The following is a 27,487-nucleotide window of genomic DNA, read 5'->3' on the forward strand; positions in this document are numbered from 1 at the left end:
CAGAATTTCTCAACACCATAACCACAAGCCACCTAAAATCATCTCAGGTACCAACGTATCCCACTCTGTGAAAAAGAGTGAACAAGATCCCCCCCACCCACACTTACAAATGGAAAAGCCAAGGCCCAGAGGGGCTCCCTGCATGTTCTCAGGACAGAAAGTAGCACGTTAGTCCTGAGTGAACAGACCCTCATGGAGTCATATTTGCAGAATGTGGCAGCCCTTGAGGTCAGCCCTTTCTGCAGAGGTTAGAACTGAGGCACCCCTCACACTGGCAAAGGCCCTATAGTTGCAGTACATTTCTCCCCTCACTGCACCTGGCTCAGACTTTCCCTACCATAGCAGGCAGGCCCCAAAGCTCTCATAGATCCCTCCTACTGCTCCTGAGACAGAAGAGGGAAAAACTGACCTGCCTTGGACCAGAGGTCTGAGAACCATAACAGAATGGATGGGGTCAAGTCACCACCCTGGCAAGAGGACTGAGAGGGAGCCTTGTTTCTACTGTGGATGGCCTCCCGACCTGGGCTGCCAAGGAGCCACCTGCCCCACCACACCTGGGTACCTTCGGATGTGCTGCTGCAGGTCAAAGTTTTTGGTGAACGACTTGTCACAGTATGAGCACTTGAGTTTCTGAGCCTTTGGCTTCCCTGCAGCTGAAAAACAAGGTTGGGGTGGGGGTGTGAGGCTAGTGTATAATTGAAGGCAACAAGAGCAGCCTCCTACTATTCTATGTGTTGGACGTGGGGCCAGAAAGCCCAGACCCTGGGAGGTCCAAACCCATGGACAGGCAGGGGAAGAAGCACAGAGCCTCTAACACTGCCTGGAGGGGGAAAGCCCAGGACATGTTCTGGCTAGAAGAGCAGAACAACCTCTGAAAGGCTCCCCTCTGCCCTTGGATAAAAATCCAACCACCGGTTTAGCACCGCCTTCAGTCTACGGTGTAATTCTGGAGACCCGGGATCGAGTCTGGCATCAGGTTCCCTGCATGGAGCCTGCTTCTCCCTCTGCCTGTGTCTCTGCCTCTCTCTCTCTGTGTCTCTCATGAATAAATAAATAAAATCTTAAAAAAAAAAAATCCAACCTCTCTGCTGTAGCCTACAGGGCTATGTATCCTCTGCTTCCTGCCAACCTCATCCTTCTCTCCATCCAGCTGCAGTGGACTCCTTGCTAACCTTGAAAAATATCAAGCATGGTCCCACTTCAGGGCTTGTGCACCTGTTGTTCCTCCTTGCCTGGTATGCTCAACCCTCAGATAGCCACAAAGCTGCTTCCTTCTCATCCCTAGATAGAGAAGTAGCATCATTTTCCAGTCTCTCCCCATTATTCTCAATCATAGTACCCTGTTAATCTTCCTGGAGCATCCCATAAACAATTATCCTGTTTTCCCTGTGTGTCTTTCCCATTAACTTGTAACTGAGGGCAGAGAAATCATGGACCATGATGCTGGGTCCTCAGTACCGGACACTGAGCCTGGCACACAGACACTCAACATATATTTGTAAAAGGAGGGATAGAAGTAGTTGACCAGAAGGCCCCTAAAAAATCCTTGATTTCTGTGCCCTCCCCTTCTACCACCACTTTCTAACACTGCCCCTGTCCCATCCTTAGCATCTCTTGAAGGGGTGACAGACACTGCTGCTTGCCTTCCTGACATCCACTGCCCCCTCCTTTCCTCAGAAATCCTCTGAATAATGGGAACATCAATGTTCCTAGCTAAAAGAGACATTTCCCAGATTCCTTTGCAGCTAGAGATAGTCATATGACTGAGTTGTGATCAATGAGATCTAAGTGAAAGCATCATGCAGAACTTCTAGAAGCTGGGAGAGATGCCCCTTCTATTCTTTTTACTGCTTGGAATATGAAATTGATGAGTGGAACTCCAGCAGCCATATTACGTGATAAGGCACCCTGATAACAGAAGCTATAAGGGCGCCTGGGTGGCTCAGTCACTTAAGTGTCTGCTTTCAGCATAGGTCATGATCCCAGGGTCCTGAGATCCCAGGCCCTATGTAGGGGGGTCCCTGCTCAGCGGGGAACCTGCTTCTCCCTCTCCCTCTGCCTGCCACTCCCTGGCTCGTGCTCTGTCAAATAAATAAACTAATAAACTAATAAATAAATAAATAAATAAATAAATAAACAAGCAGCTATGCCTGAGGGGTAGCAGAGCAAAAAAACAGAAGAAATATGGGGGCCTGATGACCACATACATAAGGACACAATTTCCAAAATACCTGTCACTGGCCTTGTTTCACACAGGAGAAAAATAAAATTCTATCATTTAAAGTCACTCTTATTTTGGATTTTTCACTACACACAACCAAACTTAATCCAAACCAACACAAATGGAAAGACCAGAACTAGGCAGCCTTATGGACAATTGAATGCTGAGGAGAGATGCCCCTGGTAAGCTGTGGGCCCACCTTCTGGGAGTCCACTGGCACCTTTGGCCCGTCGGGTCTTCAGCGTTGGTGGGGAGTCAAAGGTGGCCACTGTGCCCCCCGTGGCACTGGTCATGGGGGCAGCAGGGTTTGGTCCTTTCGGTTTGAATCCCTGTTTGCCAGGGCTGTATACCGGAGGCGTGGGGTATACTGGAGCCTCCACACACTGGTTTGGCACCTAGAAGGTCAGCACAGTTAGGAAGAGAGGCCTGGAAAGGATAGAAAAGAACTATACAAGCCGGGGGACCCTTACTGTGGCCCTGGCTAATCTCAGCCACTTCCCACCTACATCACAATCCTAACCCCTTCATCTGGCTCAGTGATTCCAGTTACTCCCAAGACCTTATAGAACTCAATGGAGCCGACACGCTAAAAGCAGCTTTGGAGGGGTTAGGTTAGACTCTGCCACTTATTTTTCTAAGTGCTCTTGGTAAGTCTTTTAACATCTCTCAGTTTGGAGGCACCTGGGTGGCTCAGTGTTTGAGCGTCTGCCTTTGGCTCAGGTCATGGTCCCAGGTCTTGGGAGGTCTAGGGAGCCTGCCTCCCTCTGCCTATGTCTCTGTCTCTGTCTCTCTCTGTCTCTCATGAATAAATAAATAAAAAATCTTAAAGAAAAAAAATCTCTCAGTTTCATATCTGTAAAATGGGAATAATCAGAGTACTCCTCTCGTTGGGTTGTTTGTGAGGATAAAATTAGTTAACATGTAAAAAGCTTAGAATGGTGCCAGCATATAGGAAATACTCAATAAACCTTAGCTACTGCTATTGCATTACTAGTACTAGGAGGAGTTTGTTAGCACAGGAGAACCAGGAAGTCAGAAGGATCTGTGTGCCCTCACCAGCAACCCCACTTCTAACTAACCCTGCCTAATCCAGTATGTATCTCTCAACTGAGAACTGACACTGAAACTACAAGAAATTCATTCACATCAAATGAATTCTGAGCTACTCAAACCTAGTTAACACTAAGCTTACATCATAACACTGCGGATTGTGAAAAATTCATTAATTCAATGATTTACTCATTATTCATTGGTTTTCCCAGGCTGGCCTAACCAAAATTTTGCTTCCTATCCTTCTCTGCTTTTTTTTTCTTTGTAGAATTATAATTATTTAATAAATTATGTGTTTTACTTACTTATCTATTATCTGCCTAGTTCCATGAAGGCAGGGACTTTTGGTCTCTTTTTGTTAACTGTTCTATCCCCAAACCTGAAGTAATCCTTGGCACAGAGTGGGCATTCAATAAATATTTATTGAATCAGTGAATTCATTTATATATTATAATATAATGATGCATAAAAATATGCACTTGTTCAGATGACCAAAACATATTTGTCAGATATATTTGGTCTTTGTCCACAGATCCTGAAAATGCTTCAAAGCCATAAAAGTGAAATAGGTATCTTATTTTTTTGTTGTTGTTGTTTTATTATTAATGAAAGTAGCTTTTGGCCCTGATCCAAGGGCAGGCTGGTTGCTGAGAGGACCAACTATCTGACAGATGGGTCAGAACATTCAGTCCCATACCCCAACCTCTGGGGAGTGAGGAAGAGCTGGAGGTTGAATCAGCCACAGCCAATGACATAATCATGATTATGTAATAAAGCCTCCATAAAAACTGCAAAGGACTGGGTTTGGACAGCTTCCAGGTTGGCGAACACAGGGATGTGCAGGGTGAGTGGCCACCCAGAGTGGGCACAGAAGCTCCATGCCCCCTTCCCCATACCTCACCCCATGTATCTCTTCATTGGATACATGTTGATCTGTATCCTTTATTATATCCTTTAACAAACTGATAAACGTAAATGTTCCCCTGAGTTCAGTGAGCTGCTCTAGCAAATTAATAGAACCTAAGGAGAAGGTCTCTGGAACCTCCAATCTGTGGTCTGTCCATCAGAAGCATAGGTTGCTTGCAACTGGATAAAGTAGAGGTGAGGATAATCTTGCAGGACTGAACCTTTAACCTGTGGAATTTGCTGTTATCTCCAGGTAGATAGCATCAGAGTTGAGTTGGGATTCTTGGACACTGTGCTGCTGTCTGAGAATTGCTTGGCATTGGGGGTGGGGGACGGGACCCCACCCAACATTGGAATTAGGTCCAGGAACCAAACAGGTGATATCCGTGGATGTAGGTATCGGGCATCCAATATGGCACCATGTGATATGGTAGGTGCTTCTGCTAGATCTTGTCTGTTGGCCTTGGATGCCATTCCTACACCCTTCCAGGCTCTCCCCTGATATGCACACTCTCAGACTCCCTTGCCAGCAAGGTTCTGAGCACACATTAGGTAGTGCCCATGAGAAGCACCTACATGATATTTGGAAGGCAGAGGGAGGTAGAAACTGCTTTCCTCTGGCAGCAGTGGTGGGAGACAGGAAGGTCTGCAGTCCTAACTTTTGGAGTAGTTGGCTGAACTCTACAATCCCCTCCTGACCACTAGCTTCGAGGACAACAGGGCAGCAACAGAATCCTATAGCTTCCCCACCTCTGGGCCAGGCAGGAGCATCCTGGCCCTCTGGGCCAAGCCACAACAGTAAATTTGAAAACCAGTGACACCGCCAGCTCTTCTTTTTGCTCCATCTAGCCCTTCCCAAGCCACCTTTGTAAGCACCTGACCTCGTATATTAAATCCCTTTGCCAGAAAGACCTAGAGTGGTCCCTATTTTCTTGACCAATACAGCACTCGATAAATATGTACCACATGGATGAATTTACCCATCATTCAAGTCATTACTGAGCAACTACATGACTGCCATAGGGTTTGCTCTCTTTATCCTCAGGGGATAAACGGGAGTTCTCATTTCAGAGGAGAGAAGACTGAGGTCAGAGGGCCCTATTTCAGATACCTATTAGAGGTATACCTCAGGCCAGGGACTCTGCTATGGGCTAAGGATGCCAAATCAAAGAAGACTCTGCCCTCAAAGAGCACCCTGTCCTCATGGAAATAAACAGCACTCCCTCTGGTCTGGCCCTCTCTGCATATGGGCTACCACCATACTCTCAATCTCACTGACTTAATTTGTTTTTTGTTTTTTTTTTTAACTAAACAAAGGGAAGCTTGCTCTATTCCCCCTGGCTAGGACAAATCCTCTGCAGGCTCTCATAGCATTATGTGGCTGGTGGTGGGATTTTCCCATTGGTCTGGTTCTCTTTAGATATGTATGCTCCCTGACATGGAATGTCTATATGGCTAGGTGAGTGGGAATTAATGTGACCTCAAGTGTAGGCAGGCTCTTGCTGTCAGAACCACACCTCCTAGCACTGGGGTCTGGGCAGGTTCTGAACTCTGAGTACCTTGAGCTTGTAGCAGAGAATTAGTGTGGTACGTGGTGTACTGATGGCACCATGGTTTCGATTCTATCACTCCCAATACCTGTGCCCTTCGCAGTATGATTTGCAGCTTTTCCCATCAAGATGTGGCATCTTTTTCCCTACTACTGGCCTACTCTAAGCTGGCCTTGTGACCTGCTTTGACCAACAGAAGTGACTCCATCACAAGCCTAAGCTCCAAGAGGCTGCAAGCATTTCTGCTTGCATTACTGCACCTCCACTGCTGCTGTGAGAACATGCCTGGCTAACCTGCTAGAGGATGAGAGATGCATTGGAGCAGAGCTGGGTCACCCAACTCATCCCACCACAAGCCATCCTAGAGCAGCTGATAGCTGCCATCTCCAGACACCTAGAGCCAAGATCAGCAGAACTGCCAAGCAATGTCCATGCAAGAACAATAAACACATTTTGCTGTATACCACTGAGGTTCTATGGATATTGCTTACACAACCATAGCTAGCCCATATATCCAGCTTATTAAAAATGTAAGAGACTGGGGCGCCTTGCATATCTGACTCTTGATTTCAGCTCAAGTCACAATCTCGGGGTCCTGGGATCAAGCCCCATGTCGGGCTCTCTGCTCAGCAGGAAGTCTGCTTCTCCCTCTTCACCTGCCATCCCCCCACATTCATGCACCCTCTTTCTCTCTCTCAAATAAATAAATAAATAAAATCTTAAAAAAAAATAAAGTCCTCTCCCATGATGTGGATACACCCCTGATCTGGGTGTATCCTTATCTCCCATGGTACCTCTGGCACAGTGTCTGGCACACAGCTGGTGCTTGGGAAAGGTTCAGATTACCCATGATAACCATAACCAGTTTCTCCACCTCCACCCCAAATCCCAATCTCTGCTCACCTCCAGGGGTGGGTAGGGCTGCATTCCTAATGCCTGGATCTCCACTGTGCCACTCCCAGCCAGGGGTGCTGTGGCACTGTACACCTCCACCACGCCATTTCCGCCAGGGTTGGGACGCCCAGGGGGGCCCAGGCTCTGGGGTGGGGGTGGGGGTGGCTGGGGTGGTGGGGGTGGGGGCAGTGGTGGAGGGGGTGGAGGAGGTGGTGGAGGCTGGGTGAGGTAGCTGGGTGCAGAATGCATGTTCAGGCTGCTCTGAAATCAGAAGAGAAAATTAAAGTGTCACATCCTCTTGATAGCAGCTGTCTTCTTATCAGTGAGGAAGGACATTTGCCTTAGCTAGCCAGATGGAAAAAAGAGCCCCTCACCAGGCAGCTCGGAGAACAGCACTGACAGGACACATGGTAACACAGTCATAGAACAATACGGAGGAAGCATCAGCCGGGTGCCACTGCCCCTTTTCTCTTATACATGACTGAGTTGATCAAGCAGTCCCAACGTTGCTGTCTTAGGAGGGCTTGCTTGTGGGACCAGTTCTTGAATGGCCTCTGAGAATCTGCCTTGTGGAAGGTTGCCTATGATCAATAAAGCTATTTTGCTCACCTAGGTCACTGATCATTCTGTACCAGGTTACTTAGACTGTATGGACAGTGTGATCTGTAGCGAATACTTCCTTTCCTTCTAAGAGTCTGGGATTTTGGTCACTGTGGCACCTACATGTGCAATCCCTAATTAAAGCCCTGGCCCTCAAATCTTAGGTGTGCTTCCTGGGCAGAAACATGTACACATGTTGCTGCTCTTCACTGCTGGAGGGAAAAGTGTTTGATGTAATCTCTCCCCATTTCCCCAAGAGGAGGAACAGTAGAAACCTATGCCTGGATTCCCCCAGACCCCAGCTGATGTATTTTCCCCTTGCTGATCCTTTGTCAGGAATAAACCACAGCCAAGAATACAACCATCCTGAGTCCTAGGAGTCTATCCAGAGAGTCGTTGAATGTGTGGATGTGTGGGTGGCTGTCGATCCCTGAAATGCAGGCCACTGACTTCTAGAAATTTATTCCACAAAAATAATGAAGCAGGTGGGCAAAGATATGCATACATGGATGGTTCTCCAGTAGTTTTTTTAACAGCAAAAAATGGTAATGACCTACATATCTATTAATAGAAGCCTGGCTATAGAGAGGATGGTCCATCCAAATAATGGAATATTTGACAGCTATTAAAATAATAGTGATCAGGAGCACCTGGCTGGCTCAGCTGGTAGAGCATGCAAGTCTTGATCTCTGGGCCGTGAGTTCAGGGCCCATGCTCGGTGAAAAGCTTACTTTAAAAAAAATTATGGTGATCAGTATTTCATAAAAGATGCTCCTCTTAATTGCTATTCCTTGGGTTCCACAGCTGACCATGTTTGGGGAAAAACCTAGGGCAACAAAAATCAGAAGTGTTTAATTGCAGGGGAAAAAAACAAAAAACAAAAAACCAAACCAAAACAAACAAACAAACAAAAAAAACAGGGATAGGGCAAGGAAAGCAGTAGAATGCCTCCACCCTAGACTGGTTAGACCAGAGATTCTTTTTGTATTGGGACATCCCAAAGAGCTACTCTTCTGAGGAACATTTTGGGAAATACTGATATAGAATTGTAGGCATAGACAATGACTAAGCAAAAGACAAAATAAAAAAGCAAGTTCCAGAAGAGTGCATATTAACACGGTCCACTGATATAGACATGTGTATTATAAACGTAATTTGTAATCTGTTTCTCTCTATTTGCATTCAAAGATCAAGAAAGACAGATGCCATAATTCTAGCAGTGTTTTCTTTGGGTGGGAGAGAGTAATAGGTGATTAACTGCCTGACTTTCCAACTTTTCTTCTTTTTAAAAAAATTTTTAAAAAGATTTTAAGTGATCTTCACACCCAATGTGGGGCTCAAACTCACAACCCTGAGATTAAGAGTCACATGCTTTACAGACAAGCCAACCAGGTGCCCCCCAACTTTTATTCTGAAAAATCTCAAACCTACAGAAAGGCTGCAAAAAGAACATAGTAATCAGGGGCTCCTGGTTGGCTCAGTGAGTAGAGCGTGTGACTCTTGATCTCATGGTCATGAGTTCAAGCCCCACATGGGCACAGAGATTATTTAAAAAAAAAAAAAAAAAAGAGTACACTTTAAAAAAATGATGGTGATCAGTATTTCATAAAAGATGCTCCTTTTTATACATCATCTAAATTTACCAGTTGTTATCATTTTGCCACATCTGCAATGTGCATTTGTGTGTGTATCTGTACATACATACATGTTTATATTTGTGTTTTAGCATGCCACTTGACAGCTGCAGACATAACAATACTTTGTTTCTCAACACTGTATTCAGATGCATCTCCTAAGAAAAGGATATTCTCCTATATAACCACAATTTGACAATCACACTCAGGAAACTGCATATTAATATAATGCTATTACCTAAAATATTCAAATTCCTCCATATTTTCAATTCCCCAGTGTCCCAATAATGCCTTTAGAGTCTTTTCCCCCCAATCCAGGATCCAACGAAGATTGCATATTGCTAGGGGAAGGGTGGGCAAAATGGGTGAAGGCAAGTGGGTGAAGGGCAGATGAAAAAGAAAAAAAAAAAAAAAAGAATTGCACATTGTAGTCACTCGCCGTGTCTCTCTAGTTTCCAGATTATGAGTAATTAAACTTTGTTTTTACTTTTCTATTATGTATTTTCTAATGTTTTCCAATGGACATGGAACAATGTTAAGAATAAAGTAGGAGGGGGCGCCTGGGTGTGTTCAGTCAGTAAGGCGTCCAACTCTTGATTTCAGCCCAGGTCATGATTTCAGGGTTGTGGGATTGAGCCCCATATGGGGCTCTGTGCTCAGCGGGAAGTCTGCTTGAGATTCTCTCTCTCTCCCTTACCCTCTACCCCTCCCCTCCCTGCTCCCCCTCCCCACCCACATACCTCTGCTCACTCTGCCTCTCAAATAAATAATCTTAAAAAAAAAAAAAGAATAAAAACAGGAAGGGTGTCTGGCTGGTGCAGTTAGTACAGCATGTGCCTCTTGATCTTGGGGTTGTGAGGTTATGAGTTCAAGCTCGATGTTGGGCATGGAGCCTACTTATTCAAAAAAAAAGAAGAATAAAAATAGGAGTCACAATAGCCAGACTATGGCTGTAAAACCCCAAAGTAATATTCTCAGTCCCAACTGAACTGACAGCTTCCCTACCCACAGCAAGGCAGGCCAAGGGGAGACGGACAGTCTCTCTTCAGCATAAGATAACTGACCCCAACCACTCTTCTTTCTACAAGGTTCCAAATCCATAGTTGTCAACATACAGGCCTGGAATCAAGGCCCTAGGAGAAGCCGGGCCCCTTCTTACCTGCACAGGCGGGGGGCCCTGGGGCATAGGCTGGTCCAGGGACGTGAAGGCCGACATGGCAGACATGAGCACATCATCACTCACCAAGATGTTCCCCTGCACCAGGGTCTGGATCAGTGGGGATGGGGGCACTGTAATGTACGTGGAGATCTGGGTAGTGTAAATGTGAGAGAGAGAGAGAAGAGAAGGAAAGAGAAGAGAAATGTTTGAGGCTCTGGAAGAAAACAAGGCATGATGTGAAAGACTTGGGTTGTGGAATCCCACAGACCTGTATTTCATTTCCACCTCTACTGCTCCCTCCTGTGTGATCCTGGGCAAGTCACTCCCCCTTTCTAAACTTCAATTTCCTTATCTATGAAATGAGAATAAGTCATACCCTTTTGTAAGATAACTACTCCATGACCCAGCAGTAATACTTTCTGGTATCTCTCTTAGAGAAACACTCACACATGTCCACAGGGAGTCCATGAACAAGAATATTCTATACAGCTTTATTTCTAATAGTGAATAACTGCAAATAACCCCAGTGACCATCAAAGAGGAAACAGAGTAAAAAATACAATATAGTTATAGCAAAGAATACTATGCAACAGACAAAAAGTATTGTATGAAAAATCAAATTATATAACATGCAAATTATATTTCTTACATTAAAAATTCTAAAATAAAAAAATAAAAATTCTAAAATAATAGTACTATATAATTCTTGTGGGTATTTAAGTAAATATGTGAAAGTATCTCAAAAGGTTATGGCTACCTTTCAACAGTTACCTGGGGGTAGGGAAGAGGAATAGTGCCAAAGGGGCCTTGATTTGTAACATTCTAACTTTTATTTATTTATTTTTTTTTAATTTTTTTTTTTTAATTTTTATTTATTTATGATAGTCACAGAGAGAGAGAGAGAGAGGCAGAGACACAGGCAGAGGGAGAAGCAGGCTCCATGCACCGGGAGCCTGACGTGGGATTCGATCCCGGGTCTCCAGGATCGCGCCCTGGGCCAAAGGCAGGCGCCAAACCGCTGCGCCACCCAGGGATCCCACATTCTAACTTTTAAAATGGAGATGGGAAATATGTATTACTTGCAAACATATAAATTAATAATAAAAATAATAATATGCTCTCAGGGTACTAATAAGGATGAAAGTTAGACCTTACAAGAAAGTGTCAAAGGTACAGGGACTGCTCCTCTCAGTGGATGTAAAGGGTTTTTATTTTATTGGTTGCTTTTCTTTACTAGCAGGCCCTTGGCATCTTCCTAGGTCACCTGTTTCTGTAGGCTCTCTGGGGACAATAAAAACTGGTCCCCAGGCCCCAAAGTCCCTCAACTAAGTAAGGACAGCCCAGGCAGGTAAGATGATGCCCTATCTCACTCATGGTCAGGAGAGACAGTGTAGATCCTGGATCACAAGTATTTTTACAATATCACATGTATTAGGTTGATGAAAATGGGCAATCACAACCATGTCCATCCAAGTCACTTGGCAGTGGATTCATGTTTACCCACAACCAACTACTCATGTTCATTATTCCCTTGCCCAGGAGTGAAGGAATTTCCCTTTCTTTTATTTAAAAAAAGAGGGAGAAGGAATATTTTTATGCTAACCAACTCATAATCAGGAAGTGGGAAGAATCACCATGCTCTGGGTTAGGAGAGGTCTGTGGCAACCTGAGAAGTATCAGTGTACAAGTCCTATGGATCTGGGGGTGAATGCTTTTATTCTGACGGCAGGAATCATGTCTATACAATGGATCGAGAAAACATTTTAAAGGAATAAGGAGATAAGAGGAAGCCAGAAGGAAATCTGACCCCTTGACCTGGTATTCCAAGGCATGTCCAACCTCCTTTATGAGGTATCTTTGATCCCTCTAAGAGCCCCTGACCCATAGCATCTCTGCTCTCCTCTGACCTCCAGACTCGTAAATCTATCTGCATTTTCACAACCTCCACTTAAAGGTCTAGTAGGCATCTCAAATTCAGCATGACCAGTTGATCTCCTGACATCCCCCCAAATTTCTTCTTGCTGCTTTTCCCACTTCAGTAAATGGCAACTTCACCTCTGCAGTGGATCACCCTCAACTCCTCCTAATCTCACACCTAACATCCAACCCATCCACAAGCTCTATTGGCTCCATCTTCAAAACATTGCCAAGATCTCATCCTTTCTCTCTACCACCACTGCCACCATCCTGGTCAAGCCACCACCCCCTATTGCCTGGATTGATACAATAGCCCCCTAAAGGGTTTCCTGGGTTTCTCTCTTGACTCTCATCAAAATCTATTCTCTATACAGTAGCCAAAGTAATCTAGTTTAAGTGTAAATCAGACTACGTCCCTCTTCTGTTCAAAACCTTCCAAAAGCTCCCATCTCATTCAGAGTAAAAGCCCATGTGGCCCACATGCTTTCCACGGTCCCCCTATTGCCTGTTTGACCTTATCATCTTCCACCCTCCTCCTCACTCACTCAGCTCCAGCCACTCTCACCACCTTGCTATTCCTGGAATAAACCCAGCACACTCCCACCTCAGGGCCTTTGCTCTTGCTGATCCCTTCTGAAATACTCTTCCCCAAACCAGCAGCATGACTCATCCTCTTACCACCTTAGGTCTCTGCTCCTATGTCACCTCTTCACAGAGCTCTTCCCCATGCACCATATATAAAATGGCAAAACCTCTCATCCCTGTCTTGGCATCCCCATCTCTCTGCACTTAACATCCTGACAAAAATATATCTCTACATATATGTTTGGGTAGTATTTCACTTAACTCCACAAGGGCCGTGATTTGGAATATTCGTCTATCACAGTGTCCATGCAGTGCCTGACACATAGTGCATGCTCAAAAAAACCTTGAATGAATGAGTATGAATGAAGGAAGGAAGGAAGGAACGAACAAAACAAATAAGCAAATGAATGAATACCTGGCGATTGGCAGGAGGCGGGGCCTGCTGGACTGCTGTGGGTGCTGCCGAAGGCGTGTAGATGCTGTTAGTGGCCAATGAGACTGTGGCCAGAGGCGGAGCATTCCCCTGGCACTGTTCCCGCTTGTGGGTCATAAATGCTGGCAGCGAGTTGAACTGCTTCTTACACTTCCCACAGAGAAAGACATCCTCATCGTCTAGGAGTCACACCCACACCGGAGCAGGGGGAGAGGAAAAATGATAAGAAGTGAGATAAATGAGAGGGCATCACAATGAGAGACAGGAGAAAATCTGTAGCTGGACCACAAGCATGGCCAACCTAACAGCAATCTGTGGCTCAGCGTGCATGTGTAGAGTGCCAACTTTGTGTTTTCAAGATTTCAAAACCATATAGGCACCTACAGGAATATCCAGCCATCTTTACTCAGGTATTAAAGAATTCAAAATCAGGAAGTAGTAGAGTAGGTGTGCTTCAAAGCTGAGAAATTCAGGATCTTTATCCAGCTGACTTTGTTCATCAGTCCCCAAATGGGCTACATGACCTTCTATGTCTCTGCATTCCCTGTTTCCCCTGCAAGCTGCTTCTCTCAGAACAACTCATTCTGCAAGACTCTGCTCAGATGTCACCTCCTTCAGGAAGCCTTCCCAAAGCTAGTCACCACAGTTCCCTTCGCTGGGTGCATCTCTCATTTTCACACTTTTCCCAGCACCACCAGATGTGAGTCCCCTGAAAGGGAGGAAATGAGTCTTAGTTTGCACTTGGGCATCCTTATTTCCATAACTGTAATATCGCCTATATACACAGGAGGCCCTCAATGGAGATTTGCTGAATAAGTGAAAAACTAAATGATTAGCAAAAAATAAAGTATTTTTAAAAATAATAATAAATAAATGAATGATTAGCTCTAGCTGACACCACCCACTGAGAATCACCGGCTGTGCACTCTGCCAAGCACCTGCAACGTTGGCGCAGAAATGTCTACTTCTCATTCAATATTCACTCTGTCTTCTTTGACAGTAATACAAATTTTAGTGGGAAACATGATTGTCTAATTAAAGACTGTATCTCTCAGCCTTCTTTGCAGCTAGACATGTCATGTGACTGAATTCTGATCAATAAGACAATAGCAAAAATATACTGCCCACTCAACTTCCTTTTAAAAGGTGTATGACTTCTGCTTCATTCTTTCTTCCCTCCTGTTGGCTAGAATATAGAAATGAAAGTAGAAAGCTGGAGCAGCCAACCTGGATTGCAGGTAGAGGGCAATAGAACCATAAGAAAGAAAGGGTCTAGGATCCCTGGGTGGCTCAGCGGTTTAGTACCTGCCTTCAGGCTCAGGACGTGATCCTGGGATCCCGGGATTGAGTCCCGCATTGGGCTCCCTGTGTGGGGCCTGCTTCTCCCTCTGCCTGTGTCTTTGCCTCTCTCTGTGTCTCTCATGAATAAATAAATAAAATCTTTAAAAACGAAAAAAAGAAAGAAAGGATCTGAGTCTTAGCACATCTACCCCAAATGTACATCAGGACTTCATGTAACAGACAAATAAGTGTTTATCTGCACAAACCACAAGAAACATGCTCCTTATTTACAACAGCTGAAAGTCAATCCCAAGTATCCTCACAAGGTCACTATGAGGTAAAACTATTAGCCTCATTTTACAGAATTATAAACTAAGGCATAGAGAAGTTAACTTACTTGCCTAAGGTCATAGAGCCAGGAACTATGGGAATAAGGATTCAAACCCAGGTGAACATCTCTCTGTGCCCAGAATGGTTCCCAAGTATTCAAAATGTTTGTGGAATGAATAAATGAATGCATAGACTCACACAGTGCTCTAAAGTTCCTTGCCTTCTCTATGTCTCAGGTCCTGGCCTGAAAATTGGAGATTCATGCTCAACTTATTCTTGTCACAGAGGGGAAGATGAGAAATAACTTTTGGGTCAAAGGTACAAGTGTTACTAAGCTCCTAGCCATTCCCTATGTCATGATCCCCACATTCACTAAGTGATTGAGAAAGTGTGTCCTCATTGCTAAACAGAGAAAAGCATGAGCCTGAAGATCCAGGCTGGGAGGAAGGGGGAAGGGTTCAGACACTGACGGTATCCTGGGTACTCCAGCAGGCAGTTCACTCCCATACCCCTTCATAAGTCCCACCTGTTTTTCACAGAGAGCTACTGAACCTTCCCACTGAACCTGAGCAGACACTCACCCAATGGCTGGATAGCAGGAGGTGCACTGACAGTCTGGCCTGTTGGATCAGGGACTGCTCCTTGGCCATCCAACAATGACTGCACTGCCAGGACGGTCTGATTGTCCATTCCTGAAAAGAGAAATGGAGCCTCTGACTTCCTCTAACAAGCCAGACCCAACACAAGCCCTCCATGGCAAAGATGACCGGCTGTGCCCTGATATACATTCTCTAGTTTCATTGCAATAGAACCCAAGATTTTTGGGTGAAAATATGGCCCACATGGCCCCACAATAAAGATTACATTTCCCATTTCCCAGCTGCTCTTTTTTTTTTTTTTTTTTTAACCCAGCTGCTCTTGAAACTAGGAAATGTCTAAATCTTGGACAATGGGATGTAAGGAAAGGTGTTCTATGGCAGTATCTGGGAAGTTTTCTTAAAACTGCCTGGTATGTGATGCCTTTCTTTGACCCACCCTCCATCCTGCTTCCTACAATAAGAATATGATAGTGGGAAGTCTAGCCATCATCCCAGATCATACAGATAAGGGTCAAACCCTCAGGATTGCAGGGCAAAAAGCTGGAGATCCTGGGTCCCTAAGAATTTTGTAGAACATAGCCACCGTTGTAGCTCTGGACTGTCTTCCTCTGGACTCCCATATGCGAGAAATGAACTTTTAGTCTGTTCAAGCCACTGCAAGATTGGGCTTCTCTCTTCCTCAGGGAAGTCTGATCCTAGATCATAAGCCCCTCCACAAATCATGTTACTGAGTCTTCCCCATCCTACCTCACAAATCCCCAGATTTGTTTGTACTTGGGATCCTTGCTTCTCTTGTTTTCCAACACATGCTTCTCTTTTCAGTTCCTCAGTAAACAGTGTAATCTGAATTTATGACCAGAGCACCCATGAGAAGCTGAGTACTTCCACGTTTCCCAGTCAGCTGCCACTACTGCTGAGGTTCACAGTAGTACACTGCCTAGCCATGTCACCAGCTGGAGGGCAGCCCTCCTTGTATCTAAGTGGCAACCAAAGCACATTGCATCCCTCAAAAACAAAAACAAAAACAAAAACAAAAAACAGTGCCTCCTTTTCACTGTCCCCACAGCCAAGGCTCTGCTTCCAATCTCTCAGCTTTTACCTGGACACCTGCTCCAGCTTCTACAGGCAATGCAGGTTACAGCCATTAGTGCTTGCAGCCAAAGTGAATTCATATTTTCTGTTGTCACACACATGCTGTGTCTCTCCTGAGGCCAACTCTTCCCTCCAAGCTCCCCTGCTCCCTCAGAAACCATTCTCCACCAACTGATCCTTTTCCTCACAGTATGCCTGCAACCTCTGCTTCCTATCAACAGCTCCACATGCTCAGGTCTCTCTAGAATGCCCTTTCTCAAGCCCACCTATCTCTCCTCCCTTCAATATCAAGCTTCCTTCTATCTCCTCTACCCACCTCTCAACCCTCCTCTACCTACTTCATGGGGCTTAAGCCCCATGAAAATCATCAAAGAACAGCATTGGATATTCCTTCCTGAGACACTCCCTTCTCTAGCTCTAGGATGCTTCCCTCTTGGGCCTTCTCCCATCTCTCTGCTCACTCCTTTCCAGCTTGCTTTGTTCTCTTCTGTCCATCCCCTAAACGCTCCTGTTTTGAAAGGTTCCTTCTGTCTAGATTCTCTCCCCTCTCTGGACAGACTCCCTTACCTCCCATCCAGTTCTCTCCAAAATCTAGAGCTCCAAACCTGAGGTTTGCTCCTCTGGATGAGCTTCAGTAAATCTTCTACTATTTTAGGCAAAATTGTGAGATTAGCATTTGTTTTTTAAAAGATTTTATTTATTGATTCATGAGAGGCAGAGACACAGGCAGAGGGAGAAACAGGCTCCCTTCAGGAAACCTGATGTGGACTTAATCAACCCCAGGACCCTGGGATCACCACCTGAGCCAAAGGCAGATGCTCAACCACTGAGCCACCCAGGTGCCCCGAGATTAGCATTTGTATGCCAATCTGTACATTAGTGTTCATAGTAGTTTTATTCATAATAAGAAAAAACTTGGGGTGCCTGGGTGGCTCAGCTGGCTAAGTGTCTGCCTTTGGCTCAGGTCATGATCTCAGAGTCCTGGGACAGAGCCCCACATAGGGCTCCCTGCTCAGTGGGGAGTCTGCTTCTCTCTCTGCCCCTCCCCCTCCTCGTGTTCCCCCTCTCTCTCAAATAAATAAATAAAATCTTAAAAAAAAAAAACTGGAAACAACTCAGATGTCCTTTAATGGGCATACAGTTAAACTGTGATATATCCATACCACGGAGTACAACTCAGTAATAAAAAGGAATAAACTACTGACATGCACAATAACTTGGGTGAATCTCTAGGCAATTATAAGTGGAAAAGAGCCAATCTCGAAGGTCATATACTTACTGTATGATTCCATTTACATACATTCTTGAAATGACAAAATTTTAGAGCTGGAGAACAGATTAGTGGTTGACAGACATCAGGGATGACCGGAGAGGAGAAGGAGGTGGGTGTGGCTATCAAAGGGCAGCCTCTAATACTGATGAAACTGTTCTGTATGCTGTTATTTTTTTTTTAAGATTTATTTATTTATTCATGATAGACATAGAGAGAAAGAGAGAGAGAGAGAGAGAGAGGCAGAGACACAGGCAGAGGGAGAAGCAGGCTCCATGCAGGGAGCCCGATGCGGGACTCGATCCCAGGAGTCCAGGACCACGTCCTGGGCCAAAGGCAGGTGCTAAACCGCTGAGCCACCCAGGGATCCCCTGTATGCTGTGTTATACAACAGTTTTACACAATGTTTCATTGCAGGAAACTAGGTAAAGGGTACATGTGAATTTGCAAAAAAAAAATAAATAAATAATAATAATAATGCTTTTAAAATTTAAAAAATTGGGATGCTGGGGATCCCTGGGTGGCGCAGCGGTTTAGCGCCTGTCTTTGGCCCAGGGCACGATCCTGGAGACCCGGGATCAAATCCCACGTCGGGCTCCCGGTGCATGGAGCCTGCTTCTCCCTCTGCCTATGTCTCTGCCTCTCTCTCTCTCTCTCTGTGACTATCATAAATAAATAAAAATTTTAAAAAAGAAAGAAAAGAAAAGTCTGATAGCAATTGAATTAAAAAAAAAATTGGGATGCCTGGGTGGTTCAGCGGTTAAGCATCTGCTTTTGGCTCAGGTTGTGATCCTGGAGTCCTGGGATCAAGTCCCACATCAAGCTCCCCACAGGGACCCTGTTTCTCCCTCTGCCTATGTCTCTGCCCTTCTGTGTCTCTCATAAATAAATAAATAAATAAAATCTTTAAAAAATAATAATAAAATTTTTTTTAATAATAAAAATTTAAAAATAAAAAATTGACTCAAAAAGTACTGCCTGTCAAAACTATGGAGATAATCAAAAGATCAGTGATTGTTGGGGGTTTTGGGCGAGAAAGGTACAAATAGAACACAGAGGATTTTTAGAGCGTGAAAATGCTCTGTGATATTGTAATGATGGATACATCATTGTAGATTTGTCCAATAGAATGTGCAACACCAAGAGTGAACATTAAGATAAATCATGGACTTTGAATGGTTACGATGCGGCAATGCAGATTCATCCTTGGTAGCAAATGTGCCATTCTGGTGAATTATGTTGATAATGGGGGAGGCTAGTGGTGTGTGAGGTCAGAGGCTATTCAGGAAATCTCTGTACTTTTCTTTCAACTTTGTTGTGAACCTAAAGCCACTAAAAGTAAAACGCTGTTTTAAAAAATGCTGCCTGTCTAAAGCTGAGATCAAGCTAAGTGTGCCACCCCCACCCTGCAGTTTTACCTCTTCCAGTAATCCTCACCAACAAGAATAGGCACTAATGTCCACCCAGCCACAGCCCCTGGGACACCCCAACCCGTTTCCCTGCCCTCTTCACATTTCTAGTCTTTCAGCAAGTCTAGCCTATTCTGCCTCCCCTGCCTCTCTCAGATTCACTGTCTTCCATCCTGCAGCTGTCCCCAGGCTCAGGCCACCATTAATTCTCAGCAGGACAACTGTAGCTATTTCACTCATCTCCCTGCGGCCACTCCAGCCCCCTCCAGTGTGTTCTCAGAGCAGCCTGAGTGAACTTTATAAAACATATAAATTTTTGTGTTGTTGCTCCCCTGCTGAAAACCCTTTCTCAGCTCTGTGGTGATTGCAAGATAAAATTCAGAAGTCTCGCCTCTAGCTCCTCACTCAGATGACCTTCTGTGAATCTTGGAAGACCTCTCTTCCCCCAGGGCTTTGCAAATGCAGTTCCTACTGCCCAGGTCATCTCTGGGTCCCCACAGTTCTGCTGTCTTTGCCCTAGCCCAGCACACATCAACACTAACCTACAAACTGATTTTTCGGGGATCCCTGGGTGGCTCAGCGGTTTGGCGCCTGCCTTTAGCCCAGGGAGTGATCCTGGAGTCCCGGGATTGAGTCCTACGTCGGGCTTCCTGCATGGAGCCTGCTTCTCCCTCTGCCTGTCTCTCTCTGTCTCTCTCTCTGTGTGTCTCTCATGAATAAATAAATATTTTTTTTAAAAACTGATTTTTCTTTTAATTTCCTCATTATTCAATATATGAACACATTCTTGTAGTAAAAATTCAAACATGGAGGACGTCCCTGGGACCTAAAGAGAAAGTAGGCCTCACCCTATTCTGTTGGGTCTCCCAGAGGAAACCATTGACCCTGGCCCTCCACATCCCTCACCCATATCAGCGCTAAATGCCAGCTAAGGCAATCTTCTTTTATGGTGTACCTTTTCTATAATTTTGATAGTTACTTTTTCTATAGCTTCTATATGCCTCCCTCCCCACCCACTACCCTCAACTTCTGACTGTGTGGCAGGAATTGGGTCCAGTTCAGTGAGTATTCCTGAGACTGAAATTCTCCAGATGGGAGGAGGGTTAACCCCCATTTTATGGTGAGAGCCCTGATCCTCCAAGAAGTAAAGGGACATGGCTGAGATTTCCCAGGGGACTCAAGGTCTCAGTTACATACTACTAGTCCGGCCAACTCTCAGTCTGCACCCTAATTATGTGTATACTGATCTTATCACACCCCTCTAGGAACATTCTCAGGTCTGTATCTCCCCTGGGACACAGTCCTGAGGTCACTAAGGCTCCTCCTCACCCACCCAGGTCCAGCAGGTGCATAGGGAGGCCTTCAGTGCTTGCTGTCTCCAAAGCCTGCAGTTCCCTGTGCCTGAGGTGCACTTCCATGCTAGGAACCCCCAGAGCACAGGACAATCAGTTGGTGCCCAGTGTTTATAGGTTTTGGTCTGAGGGCGCTGTGTCCCGGCCAGGCACACGGTTGACACCCATCGTTTCTTGGTCTGAGTGTATAAAGCTCTGCCCCCCAGCAAGGTGCACAAAGTAGGCGCCTAGTGTTTGTTGGTTTGGGTCTGTGAGCAGAGTCCTGGCCTTGCACACCGGTAGCCCTATCCTTTCCTGGGCTGACGTTGAGAGGCTACCTCAAGGCATGAGGCGCAGCTGGCGTGCTCCAGGCAAGCTCTTCGGGGCCAGGATGCCGAGTTAGGCTACCTCCGCCGCCAAGCCCCTCCGGCCCCCGCACCACTGTCCCCGCTGGCTCCGCGCCCGCCGCTTCCACAGGGCGACTCCCTCGCGACGCTCTCCCAGGCCCCGGCAGCTCGGCCTCCCCGGCTGTTCCCTCCAGGAAACCCCTCCCGCGCCGGCCCGCAGGCCCTCTCGGCTGACGCTGTTCCTGTCCTAGGCCACCCTCCCCGGCCCCGGCCGCGCCTCCCCGGCTGTTCTGCCCCGGTGCTCCCCCCACGGGGCCTTCTCTCCCCGCTGTTCCCGTCCCGCTACCCACCCCGCCGGACCTCGGCTCTCGCCGCTGTTCTGGACCGATGCCCCCGCCCCCCGCCAATGAGCCTCATCTCCGCCGCTGTTCCGGTCCCGGCCCCCCCACACCCGCCGAGCCTCGGCTCCCGCGGCTGTTCCCGCCCGTGCCGCTCCCGCCCCGCGGCTGTTCCGGTCCTGGCGCCCTCCGCCCCGCGGCCGCCACGCGCCCTGGGCCCGGCGCTGCAAGGACGCGGCGGGAGGGGGCGCAACGCGGAACAGCCGCCTCCCCGGGCCTCGCCGCCGCTCACCCTCCAGGGCCTCGAAAATCGTCTGCGCCATCTTGGAGCTGCCGCCTTCTCGGGAGCTGATGCGGGGCTACGTGAGCATTGTGGGAACCGCGGTGGGGTCAGGGCCGCCAGGGGGCGCTCGGGAGCTGCCGCCGAGCCCCCCCTCGTCCTGGAAATTCAGCCCTGGCTCCCCTGGCCCCGCCTGGGTAACCCAGGCCCCGGGATGTGGACCCCCATCCCTGTGTCACTTGAACCCCCAGTTCCGCACACTGCCCCCATCCCAGCCGCACACGGAGGGCCTCCCAATTGGGTTTGGGACCCCTCATATTATCTGGGCTTGCCACCCCGCCCCTGCACGTGAGACCCTCAGTTCTGCAACATGGAGCTTATTTCCACAGGGCATGGTATCCCCCGCCTAACCCGGACCACCCAACTCTGTCACGAGGACCTCCACGTAACCAAGACCTCTGCCTTAGCTGTACACGACTGATTTTCACCCCTTATCACACACTTCTAGCCCGCAACCACAGTGATCCCTATCTCTACCTCTAGGGAGCCACCTGTCTCCTGAAGTGCCTCCCAGCTCAGCCTCTTACTCCCCCATCATCTCAGAGATTCACCCATGGCTGTGGCTTAACCCCCCATTTCCACCTTTGGGGACCTCCATCCTTGCCTCGTGGGATTGCCCATTCTGTCAGTTAAACCCCAATACCCACCTCAGCAACCTCCAGCACAGCCTTATAGAGAGCCTATCCAGGTCTCCCAGGGATTTCTCCCCCACTCCAGTCCTCATTGGGACACCCCCTCCCCCATCCCATGCCACTCTCTCTCTCTTCCTAGTTCATGCTCCATTAACCGCTAGTTGAGGGTCTACTATGCACCAAGTCCTATAATAGCTCCAGGGCCCAGTGCTCCTTTCCCCTGGAGTCAGGGATGGGGGAAGCAGACAGACATTCAATCCTGAAAATTATTTAATTACAAGGTGTGACGCTGGTTCCAAAGAAGTACACTTGGACCACAAGGAAGAGTTGTGGAGTGTGTGGAGGGGCGAGGCAACCAGAGAGGTACCATCAATCATGATCTCCTATGAATGTAGCCAGATCCAACAATTGGACTACTGTGAATTTGACTCTAAATGTTCTCATTGTTTTTTCTTAAATGCTTCTTTTAGTGTCATCCAAAGTAATAGCCATAAAAATCAGAATTTTCATTTTCTCATATTCACTAAATAAATATAATTCCTAAGAGTAAAAAATATTTGTTCAAAAGTCCTTTTCCCTTGAGGAACACTACCAGCCATTGTTCCTGGTAAGTTGCCTCACAGATCTTCCCCCTACGTACCCCCTCAAGGCCTATTGCTACTGGTGAAGTCCCCATCTTGCTCCAAATACCACCCCTGTTTCCCCCAATACTATACCCTTTCCCCCTTCCTATTCGCCCTTGCTATGACACATAAAGCCCTGAGCAAATGTCTCCCATTGAAGAACCTACTCTTTTTCTAGATTGTATGCCTCACCACCTTTCCTGGGAATTTTGGAGACCCAGGGCCCTCCTCAAGCCCTAAATCCCCCCTTTCTGTTGCGTCTCTGACAGGAGTGAGGCCATTGTTCCTTCCTCCCTGCATTTCCTTTAACATCCCCATTGATCCAGTGACCTCAGATTCTCATCCTCTCTCCCTTCAAGAGCTTCTCAACATATAACTGTTCTTTTTAAAAATTATTCAAGTAGTAATACATTCACGCTCACCTAATTAGAATTGACCCTTGAACAACACGGGGTTGGGGTGCCAACCCTGCACACAGTTGAAAATCCTGTGTATAACTTTTGACTCCCCCATAATGTAGCTACTAATGGCCTACTGTGACCAATAGCATAAAGTCAGTTAACAAATATTTGGTGTATTATATGTGTTATATACTGTATTCTTATAATAAAGGTAGAAAAAAGAAAATGCTATTAAGAAAATCATAAGGGGGATCCCTGGGTGGCGCAGCAGTTTAGCGCCTGCCTTTGGCCCAGGGTGCGATCTTGGAGACCCGGGATCGAATCCCACGTCGGGCTCCCGGTGCATGGAGCCTGCTTCTCCCTCTGCATGTGTCTCTGCCTCTCTCTCTTTCTCTGTGTGTGACTATCATAAAAAAAAAAAAAATCATAAGGAAGGGGGCATCTGGCTGGCTTAGACGGTAGAGCATGTGACTCTTAATCTCAGAGTTGGGGGATCCCTGGGTGGCTCAGCGGTTTAGCACCTGCCTTTGGCCCAGGGCGTGATCCTAGAGTCCTGGGATCGAGTCCCACGATGGGCTCCCTGCATGGAGCCTGCTTCTCCCTCTGCCTGTATCTCTGCCTCTCTCTCTCTCTCTATGTCTATCATGAATGAATAAATAAATCTTTAAAAAAAATAAAAAATAAAATAAATAAAAAATTAAAAAAAGGCCAGGTGTGCCTGGGCTGGCTTAGGAGGTTAAGCTTCTGACTCTTGGTTTAGGCTCAGGTCACGGTCTCAGGGTTGTGAGATCAAGCCTCGAGTCAGGCTCAGCACTCAGTGGGCAGTCTGCTTAGGATTCTCTCTCTCCTTCCCTTTCTGTCCTTTCCCCTACTTGGTGTTTGCTCTCTCTCTCTCTCTCTCTCTCTCTAAAATAAATAAGGTAAATCTTTTTTTTTTTAAGATTTTTTTTTTTTTTTTTATTCATCAGAGATACACACAGAGAGAGAGGCAGAGACACAGGTAGAGGGAGAAGCAGGCTCCATGCACCAGGAGCCCGATGTGGGATTCGATCCCAAGTCTCCAGGATCGCACCCTGGACCAAAGGCAGGCACCAAACCGCTGCGCCACCCAGGGATCCCTAAATAAGGTAAATCTTAAAAAAAAAAAAGAAAGAAAGAAAGAAAGAAAAAAATCAGAAGAGAAAATACATTTATAGCACTACAGTATAAAATATTCACCTGCACAGCTCAAACCCATTATTCAAGGGTTAACTGTAATTTAAAATATTTATTAAAAGGGTGCCTGAGTGGCTCAAGTTGATTAAGCCTCTGCCTTTGTCTCAAGTCATGATCTCAGGGTCCTGGGATGGAGTCCCACATCAGGCTTCCTGCTCAGCAGGGAGCCTACTTCTTCTCCCCATGCCCCTTTCCATGCTCATTTTCTCTCTCAAATAAATAAATAAAATCTTAGAAATAGGTTGTGGTTCCGGTTCCATCGCGGAGACACGTGAAGGTTGGTGAGTTGGAGCACAGTTCGTCTAGGCACGTGTGGCGGTGCTGGGATGGATTCCTCCTCATCTTCATTCGTGGCGGGTTTGGGCTCGGTGGATCCACAGCTGCAGCATTTCATCGAGGTGGAGACTCAAAAGCAACGCTTCCAGCAACTGGTGCACCAGATGACGGAACTTTGTTGGGAGAAGTGCATGGACAAGCCTGGGCCAAAGTTGGACAGTCGGGCTGAGGCCTGTTTTGTGAACTGCGTTGAGCGCTTCATTGATACAAGCCAATTCATCTTGAATCGACTGGAACAGACCCAGAAATCCAAGCCAGCTTTCTCAGAAAGCATTTCTGACTGATCTCAGCATTACCTCTTTGGAAAAGGAAGCTAGTTCAAGAAATGAAGAACGGTTGATGGGATAGTTGAAGAAAAGGCTATGGGGGGATTGGCTCCCACCTTTGTCACTCTTGGGACATCCTGTCATCTGAGAATGAACAAAGACCAATTTTGTGTGTGTGTGTGGAGGGGGGGGGTTTGAGGGTCATATATGTATTTAGTTGTGTTTTTTTAATGCTAATCTTGTGAAAACAATTGACAGATGAATGGGAAAACTACTAGATGCATATTACTGTATATGGGACTGTGCTTTCTCAAAGTCCCATAAACTGCCCTCTATAATTTTGATACAACTGCTTTCTCTAATTTGATAGTGGGATCACATAAAGTAAAATCTGTCATTTGTGTGGATTCATTTCAGATTTCTGGGGAGATTGATACATCTTTGTGTCTCTCAGAAAGTGTAGCAGGTGGAGAAAAGTAATTTGGTACTTAACTATAGACCTCCTTATCTAGTGTTTTGACTATTAGTGCTGGAAAGAAATCTATGGGATGTTAATACAATACACTCAACTTTCTAGATTATCTCCTTCCCTTATGCTGTGATTTACTTTAATGTATAAGGTATGGTCTCAAGGTAGTACAGGTAGCCTGAGTGTCTAGAGGTCTTTAGATATAAAGGAATCTAGCCAGGATCCCTGGGTGGCGCAGCGGTTTGGCGCCTGCCTTTGGCCCAGGGCGCGATCCTGGAGACCCGGGATCGAATCCCACATCAGGCTCCCAGTGCATGGAGCCTGCTTCTCCCTCAGCCTGTGTCTCTGCCTCTCTCTCTCTCTCTCTCTCTGTGACCATCATAAATTAAAAAAAAAAAAAAAAAAAATTAAAAAAAAAATAAATAAAGGAATCTAGCCAGTGAGCATATTTCTCAGTACTAACCTGCCACAAGGAAGAAGCTTACTTACCCTGTATATCAGGGTCCAAAAAATTCAAAGATGTGCCTAAATAGGTTATAAAGATTTAGGCCAGTCAAAAGCTAACAGCAGTTTCAGGTAGAGGTGCATGCCTAATGTTAACCTAGTATAGATTCCATTTACTGCATTCTTTTGATCACTGAAATAAAAGCTTATAAAAAATTCAAAAAAAATCTTAGAAATATAAAATAAATAAAATATTTATTACATACATTTTGTGTTAGACATTGTTCTAGATACTGGGGTTATAGCCATGAACATAAAGACAAAAATCCTTGCTTTCATGGAGTCATAGTCCTGCAGGCAAGATGGACTATACACAAGAAAAAAATAGAGAAATATTCTGTGACTGTAATTTTTTTCCCCCTCTGGAGGAAAGGAAGCTACTTTAGACAGGGTGGTCAGGGAAGGCCTCTCTGAGGAGGTGGACTTGAGAAGTGAGATGGAGTCACACGGAGAAAAGGAAACCACGCAGAGCTTATTAGCTGTATCATCTTGGGCAAGTAAAAACACCCGGAGGTCTCATTGAAAGAAGGCCAAAGACTGTAAAGGAGCAACTGAGGTAAATGAGGTATGGGTACAGGAAGATGAGGATGGAGAGGCAGACAAGGCCAGTCGGGAGGGCTGAGGTTTAGTTCTGAGGGTGATGGGAGGCACTGGACAGTAAAAGATTCCACTAACACTAGTCTTGGCAGTTTTCCATATATTTTCATATATCCAGGTATATATGCACATAGTTGATTTTTTTAAAGATTTTATTTATCTATTAGAAAGAGAGAGTAAGCAAGCACAAAAGTAGGCCGAGTGGTAGGCAGAAGGAGAGGGAGAAGCAGGCTCCCCGCAGAGCAGAGAGCCCAATGCTAGGCTTGATCCCAGGACCCTGGGATCATGACCCAAGCAGAAAGCAGACACCCAACCAACTGAGCCATCCACATGCCCGAATGCACATAGCTGATTTTTATCTTTTCTTCAGGCCTTTGTGAATTGTTTTCTTACCAAAATGCTGTTCTTTCACCCTCTTTGGAACAACATAAACTTGCCTTTGTGCTTCCTCTAAAAAGCTTTCCCTGATTTGCCTGGATGGGATCCCTCCCTCCCTTGCTATTCCTGTTTCTCACAGTACCTGGTACTACTGCTATCATGTGATACTTTTCTTGGAAATTCCCCTTTCCTTCACATCCCCCCACCATAGGAGCTCTCTGGGCAGGAAAGGTGCTTCATCCATTCTGCTTGGAACTCAGAGCCAGACATAGAGTAACCTGGGAAATGCTTGTTAATTGACTCCTTGACTGATGAAACAACTGAATGAGCTTTCAGGGATGTGGAACCTATCTTAAGCAGGCTCCCCATTCAGGCAAACCCCTGCTCTGAACTTTCTGCTCCTCACCTCTATCTCTTCCTCCACCCAAACTTATCAGTCCTAGGTCCTATTTCCTTAGGGGTAGTTGGTTGGCACTGAACTGAATCAAATCATAGCTTTCTAAGCTTTCTGTGACTCCTGGTATAAAAAATATGGCAATTCTAGGTATGGAGCCAAGCAGGGAGGAGGGAAAGTTTGGGAAGCTTCCAGTGTTTGGAAGTTCCAGTGTTCCAGAGGGAAAGTGGGAAACTTCCCCTCTACAATGAGTGCTCCAGCCACCCCAGAAAAGTTAACTTCTCCATTGGGATGGGAGAAATCATGAGCAGCTTAAACTAGATGCCCAGCTGCAAGGGAAAGGAAGTGAGGACACACATTGCAATGCTGGGCCCTGACATCTTGTT

The 27,487-nt window shown here is 46.1% G+C and overlaps 2 protein-coding genes across 13 annotated transcripts in view; one reads left to right on the forward strand and one right to left on the reverse strand.

Moving 5' to 3' along the window:
• Positions 1 to 21,477, reverse strand: part of ZNF341 (zinc finger protein 341) — a 52,788-nt gene extending 31,311 nt beyond the window's left edge. For 4 of the 9 annotated variants that reach the window (XR_005984409.1, XR_005984410.1, XM_041732815.1 and 1 more), the window contains exons 1-7: positions 21,239 to 21,477; positions 15,142 to 15,252; positions 12,932 to 13,128; positions 10,015 to 10,164; positions 6,631 to 6,882; positions 2,421 to 2,616; positions 563 to 653 (exon numbers count right to left, since the gene is read on the reverse strand). Coding sequence is in view for 7 of the 9 variants with exons in the window: in XM_041732815.1 (XP_041588749.1) it covers positions 563 to 653; positions 2,421 to 2,616; positions 6,631 to 6,882; positions 10,015 to 10,164; positions 12,932 to 13,128; positions 15,142 to 15,252; positions 21,239 to 21,269 (1,028 nt within the window). In the remaining 2 variants the exon portion in view is untranslated. Of the gene's footprint in view, positions 1 to 562; positions 654 to 2,420; positions 2,617 to 6,630; positions 8,048 to 9,093; positions 9,527 to 10,014; positions 10,165 to 12,931; positions 13,129 to 14,254; positions 14,310 to 15,141; positions 15,253 to 20,599; positions 20,796 to 21,238 lie in introns of those variants that run through there. The other 5 variants (XM_041732816.1, XM_041732818.1, XM_041732817.1 and 2 more) reach the window with 5 other exon arrangements.
• LOC121478052 (mitochondrial import inner membrane translocase subunit Tim8 A-like) lies at positions 20,911 to 25,553 on the forward strand. 4 transcript variants are annotated; one of them, XR_005984411.1, is made up of 3 exons: positions 20,911 to 21,309; positions 22,200 to 22,281; positions 23,911 to 23,959. XR_005984411.1 is itself a non-coding variant. In XM_041732823.1 (3 exons), the coding sequence occupies exon 3, from the start codon at positions 24,484 to 24,486 to the stop codon at positions 24,775 to 24,777; it is 294 nt and encodes a 97-aa protein (XP_041588757.1). In that variant the 5' UTR covers positions 20,953 to 21,309; positions 22,200 to 22,281; positions 24,393 to 24,483; the 3' UTR covers positions 24,778 to 25,553. The 4 variants fall into 4 exon arrangements, 3 of the variants coding, with proteins under 3 accessions (XP_041588756.1, XP_041588757.1, XP_041588759.1); XM_041732823.1 differs by lacking the exon at positions 23,911 to 23,959 and adding an exon at positions 24,393 to 25,553 and having other exon boundaries at positions 20,953 to 21,309; XM_041732822.1 differs by lacking the exons at positions 22,200 to 22,281; positions 23,911 to 23,959 and adding an exon at positions 21,616 to 22,189.
• Positions 25,554 to 27,487: the final 1,934 nt, after the last annotated feature.

This window comes from Vulpes lagopus, chromosome 18 (genome assembly GCF_018345385.1).
Source record: "Vulpes lagopus strain Blue_001 chromosome 18, ASM1834538v1, whole genome shotgun sequence".
Taxonomy (NCBI): Eukaryota; Metazoa; Chordata; class Mammalia; order Carnivora; family Canidae; genus Vulpes; species Vulpes lagopus.

Bases quoted from the DNA above. Each gene is read 5' to 3' on its own strand.
- LOC121478052 (XM_041732822.1), top strand. From the start codon at position 21,015: ATGAGCCTCATCTCCGCCGCTGTTCCGGTCCCGGCCCCCCCACACCCG. The intron at 21,310-21,615 runs GTGAGCATTGTG...TTATTTCCACAG, and splicing joins GGGAGCTGATGCGGGGCTAC to GGCATGGTATCCCCCGCCTA.